The 5,652-nt window shown below is 44.1% G+C and overlaps 1 protein-coding gene and 1 non-coding gene across 3 annotated transcripts in view; one reads left to right on the top strand and one right to left on the bottom strand.

The window, feature by feature from the left end:
- PLPBP (pyridoxal phosphate binding protein) overlaps positions 1 to 5,442 on the bottom strand; it is a 19,268-nt gene extending 13,826 nt beyond the window's left edge. Inside the window, exons 1-5 of one of the 2 annotated variants that reach the window (XM_086703718.1) lie at positions 5,285 to 5,416; positions 4,843 to 5,075; positions 2,965 to 3,072; positions 2,851 to 2,886; positions 2,146 to 2,221 (exon numbers count right to left, since the gene is read on the bottom strand). In XM_086703718.1, the coding sequence (XP_086559844.1) occupies positions 2,146 to 2,221; positions 2,851 to 2,886; positions 2,965 to 3,015 (163 nt within the window). In that variant the 5' untranslated portion in view covers positions 3,016 to 3,072; positions 4,843 to 5,075; positions 5,285 to 5,416. Of the gene's footprint in view, positions 1 to 2,145; positions 2,222 to 2,850; positions 2,887 to 2,964; positions 3,073 to 4,842; positions 5,076 to 5,284 lie in introns of both variants that reach the window. The other variant, XM_025921896.2, reaches the window with a different exon arrangement.
- Positions 2,460 to 2,532, top strand: TRNAT-UGU (transfer RNA threonine (anticodon UGU)). The gene has a single exon. It is a non-coding gene; the product is annotated as a tRNA-Thr (tRNA).
- Positions 5,443 to 5,652: the final 210 nt, after the last annotated feature.

The following is a 5,652-nucleotide window of genomic DNA, read 5'->3' on the forward strand; positions in this document are numbered from 1 at the left end:
ACAAGTAGTGTTGGAACAATTAAATATTTATATGCAAAAAAACCCCCCAGAAAACCAAAAGAACTTGGAATCATACGTTGCACCACATACAAAATTAACTCAAAGTGAATAATGAAGCTTAATATAAAACTGAACACTATAGAACTGCTAAGAGAAAATCTGTGACTTGAACTATAGAGAAATATTTTTCAGACACAACACCAAAAGCACAGTATTGATAAACTGGGCTTCGTTAAATTAGAAACTTGGGCCCTTCAAAAAACACTGTTAAGAGAATGAAAAGACAAGCAACAGAGTGGAAGAAAACACTTGCAAAGCATGTATCTGATAAAGGACTAGTCAGAATATATAAAGAATTCTCTTGTCTTAAAAGTGAAAAAATCCAATTAGAAAATGGCAAAAGACTTCAACAGACACTTCACCAAAGAAGATAAACAGATGCAACCATGTGAAAAGATGTTCAACATCATAAGCCATTAAGATAATGCAAGGACACTACCACATACCTACTAGAACGGCTAAAATTAAAAGACTGACTGTGTTAAGTGTGGGCAAAGATGTGGAAGAACTCGAGCACTGCTTGTGGGAATGTACGACGGCACAACCACTTTGGAAGATGGCTTGGCAGTTTCTTAGAAAGTTAAACATACACGATGGGTACAGGGTTTCAGTTTTGAGAGAGGAAAACAGTTCTAGAGGATAGAAAGTAGTGATGGCTGCAAACAATATGAATGTACTTAATGCCTTTAAACTGAATACTTAAAAATAGTTAAAGGTGATAAGTTTTATGTTATGTGTACTTTCTCAGAATTAAAAAAAAAAATTAAACATATACTTATTGTGAGATTCAGCCATTCTACTCCTAGGTATTTATTTTAAGAGATAAGAAGAAGTCCATATGGGGTGCCTGGGTGGCTCAGTTGGCTAAGCATCTGACTTCAGTTCAGGTCATGATCTTATGGTTCATGGGTTCAAGCCCTGCATTGGGGTCTGTGCTGATAGCTCTCAGCTTGGAGCCTGCTTGAGATGCTGCGTCTCCCTCTCTGCCTTTCCTCTGCTCGTGCTCTGTGTCTTTCTTCTTCTTCTCTCTCTCAAAAATAAATATTAAAAAAAAAAAGTCCATACAAAGATGTTCATAGCAGCTTTTTTTCCGCCACTGCCATAACAATTTTATTTGTCATGGCCCCACATTAGAAGCAACCTAAATGTCCATCAGTGGGTGAATGGATAAAGCAATAAAAAGGAGTGAACTACTGATACACAAATCAACATGATGAACCTCAAAATAATTATGCTGAGTGGAAGAAGTCAGACAAAAAAAAAGTACATACTTTATATTTCCATTTATATAAAACTCTTAGCAAGGTAAACTAATCTACAATGACAGAAAGCAGGTAAGTAGTGTTGGAGGAGGGGAGTGGGGAGGAGCGGAAAGAAGGGGTTATTACAAAGGGCATGAGGAATCTTTTTGGGGTGATGAATGTGTTCACTATTTTGACTGTGGTGATGGTTTTACAAGTACAAACATACATCAAAACTAATCAAATTGTGCACTTTAAATATATACAATTTACTACAGGTCAATTATACTTCAAAAAAGCTGCTTAAAAAAATACAGGTTATTTTAGAAACCTTTGAGAGAAGTAAGTATTCAGTTCCTCAGACAGATCTCCACATGTCATTGTCATATGGTTAAGTTCTTTTGTAGTTAATTCTTAATTGTACTTTACTGTATATTGTATTTTATATACAATATATACTGTATTTGATTTACTGTATATTATTATATTTCATTTACCATAGTCTTACATCCAGAGGGAAAAGGAGAAAAATGTCTCCCTTGCCCACTGAATAATTTTATGGGCTACAATTCCTTATAACTTATTTGGAAGACTACCAAATGATACCTAACACAAAGTAGGGTAGGTTTCCAAGTACATACAACCCAGTCAATGGTGAATTCATTCTGTTCTTGGTATGAGGCTTTTTCCTTATACTAAGCACTTAACATTTTTTTCCCCAAAACTCCAAAACACAAACGGTGAATTAGGACTATTCTAAAAACTGTTCTCTTTTTCACAGAAAGTAGTATAAGTAGTATAATGATAGAGAAATTTTGTCTTCATGTTTAGAATTTTATCTTACCCATCAATTTGTTGACATTTTGTTTCTGTAGGTGGCCAATGAAGTGCCATTTGATCTCAGGACACGAAGACAGAATCTGAAGGAAAAAAGGTAACCATGTCTGACTCAGAATTTATGAAGGCCATGCCAGCTCAAATACCTTACACACTCCCTTCTGACTTCTCATGTCTATGCAATAAACTGCTATCACCCTCTTCAGCTGGGCTCCTAAGGATACTACTACCTAAGGCTTCTGCTCTGTTCCTCTTCCTTATTCCCATTAGCTCCCTCCATCTTTTAGATATCATCCATTAAGGGCGAACTGATTATGGGGCACCTGGCTGGCTCAGTTGGTAGAGCATGCGACTTGTGATCTCAGGGTCATGAGTTCAAACCCCATGGTGGGTGTGGAGACTTCTTTAAAAAACAAAAAATGAAAAAAAACCCAAGAAAGATGAACTGAGTAAAGCTTTCCAATCTCAGAGGATCCAGGATTATAGCAAGCTCCTAAATTACCATATCCAAAAAGCTGCAAAGGAGATGACTATAGTCTTAGTTTTAATAAAGAAAGAAAATCTAGCTGAGATTTATTTGGAGCTCGAGGTGAATGGAGACATTTCTACTGCCAGTCAACCTTGCTATAAAACCCAACCACCAACAAGGGTCTAACTTTCAATTGCGGAGCCAAGATTAGATGCAAACTCAAGAATTCAGATATTCACTTACTTTGGGATTAGATGCTTTTTCTAGCAGTTCTTGAACCTGAAGGGTAAAAACAGAACAAGTGAGAAGCCTGGCAATCACAACTCTTCCAAAGGGAGTTTGGAAAAGGGATCTTACGTAGTTCTCCCCGAAAGTGCGCTGGCCATGACTGTAGGCTTCAATCACCATATCTGCAGGTTTGGTTTTGCTGACTGCTACTAGTCGGGGCTGGATGGCTGGGAGATCCTGCCAAGAGAGAAAGAGCCCAATGGGTGAACGTTTAGGAATATTATTCCAGTGAGTTCTATAAGATAGACCCTGTAGGATCAGCTGGCATAGGTCTTAACTTGACATTTGGTAAGCTCCATTATTCTTATACTGGAGGGGGACCAGTATCAAATAATGTTGATCAAATGTCTTTCAAATGCATGGCATCCAAATCTAATATGGTAGCTACTTTAATACCTGGCAAAACACAGTTCTCTCTCAGGAGACCTGGGAAGGTAAGTAAAAGCAGTATTTCCTTAAAATGCGGTCTTTGACCAACTGCATCAGCATCATCTGGGTACCACTCCAGACTTACTGACTCTGAATCTCTGGGGCTGGAGTCTAAGAATTTCCTTTTTTTTTAATTAAAAAATTTTTTTTTTTTTTTTTTTTTTTTTTAATTTGAGAGAGAGCACAAGTGGGGGAGGAGGGTTAGAAGGACACAGAGAGAATCTTAAGCAGGTCCCATGACCAGCATGGAGCCTGATGTGGGACTCGATCCTATGACCCTGGGATTATGACTGGAGCTGAAATCAAGAGTCGGACTCTCAACCGACTGAGTCACCCAGGCGCCCCCGAGAATCTCCTTTTTAAACAAACTCTTCAGATGATGCTCTTGCATGCCAACTTTGGAGGTTTAAGAATCAGTTTGTTAAGGGAAGGCATTACTCTCTGACTAGAGGGGATACCACTTCTGGCTTCTGAAACCCCAAGGTTAAATTTTGGAAACTCATTCTGGTCCTGGTATATTCAATAATATTGCCCCCCCTCCCCCAAAAGTGGCCTGTGTAGGGTAGCTATGTAATTTATTGTTCAATCTAATTAAGAACCAGCAGCAGAACTGAGGCAGGGACACCACAAACTCTGGACTGAGGGTTAGGCCCATATGACCCTCTTACGGCCATCACGTAAAGAGCAGGGCTTCCCTGAACTCTGCTGCAATCAAATCTATACAGAGGCAACAAGAGATCCACCTATCCTCACATAGCTCAGTTTTCACACAGCCGATGACCCTCTGCAATTTTTACAGAATCACTGTATTTTCAAAGGCTCTAAAGATTCAGATCCATTAGCAAAAAGTTCCAGCTTCCTTCTGAGGGATGATGCATCACCAGCCTTTTATGAGATCACGTCATAGCTCCTAGGATTACGTTGACGAATTGATGACTTCCAGAGAGAAAAGTGGAACAGGCGGCCCATCCACCTGTGGAGTTATGCTGGGAGAACTTCCCAGAGTGATGTTTATTAGGGAGATCCCTAGCTTTCCTTGGAGAATCGCCGAGAATCATAGAACATTAATGGGCTTAAAAGGCAGTCAGAGCTCATTCCGTTGCCTATCCAGGTGAGGAAACTCCGGGCCAGAGCAGTCGAGTGACTTAGTTCAAGGTAAGCCAAGGAAAGACTACACTGATACAGATCTTCTGTCTCCAGAACAGCATTCTGAGTTCTGACACCATAAATGCTTGATGGGGGAAACTCTGACCCCTCTGTTCAGTTGTGTCTCACTCCACACCATTGGCTTAAACTTGCAGTGAGGGGGAGCAGACACTGACCCTTGATCTAATGAAATTCCCAGAGGAGACAAAATATATTAGAAGGGGCGGGGGGAATCTCCCTCTAGACTGCTTGGGATTGGATGTCAGCCCCCCTCGAGTCCAAACGTGCTATGCAGCTCTGGGGTCTCCAGAACCCGGCCCGTCCACCGTCTCTTTCACCTCCGGGTGGAGCTGACTGTTCCTGAGCACCTACTAGCAGTCAGACGCTGCCACACACGTGATCTGGGGATCTGGCCTCCTCTGGGTGCTCCTGTAGTAAACGTCTCATCTTGTAGCCTCTGGGCACGGGACTGGCGCTGCTCCTGTCCGCTAAGGCTGTTGGCCACGACACGAGGTGGGACGGGCAATGGTCGCGCTGCTGGGGGACTGGTCATTTTCCCGGGTAGTGGATACCTTCTGCTCCAACTAAGCCAACCTCCAGAAAACCTGACAGACTCACGGCGAGGTGGCTGGCTGAGGACACCGTTCGCTAAGCGTTTTGGGGGCTCTGCAACCCGAGCCAAAGTCAAGGCGGAAGGACGGCTCCCGCCCCTCCGGGAGACCCCTCTGCGTCACCATGACGACCCATTCCCACGCAGGTGTTTCCCCCTCCTCAAAGCAGCCGCCCACCGTCCCCACGCTGTCCCCTTCCTCACCCGCGGCCGCCGCGCCACCGCCTGCTGCACGCGCTCGTTCACTGCCCGAAGTGCGAACCCGACTCCCAGCTCCGCCGACATGCTGCCAGCTCTCCACATCCCCCGGGACGAACGCAGAGCCCCAGACCCGGGAGCCCCCCCAGGCAGAGACCACCTTCCGGTCCCGCCCAGTTCACGGCTGGTGTGACCCAATCGCAGCTCACCACTGAGTCGTCTCACCCAATCGACACCGGGCAGCGCGGGGGCGGGACGGGGGCAGTGTGGCGGGAGGCCCCACCCCGCCGCGGCGGCCATCTTGGGGAGGTCGTCCCGGCCTTACTGGGGACAGCCTGGCCCCGCTCTGGAGGCGGCGCTCCGGAGGCGGGGGT

The sequence above is a fragment of the Puma concolor genome, chromosome B1 (assembly GCF_028749965.1).
Source record: "Puma concolor isolate L17-30 chromosome B1, mPumCon1.1.hap2, whole genome shotgun sequence".
NCBI lineage: Eukaryota > Metazoa > Chordata > Mammalia > Carnivora > Felidae > Puma > Puma concolor.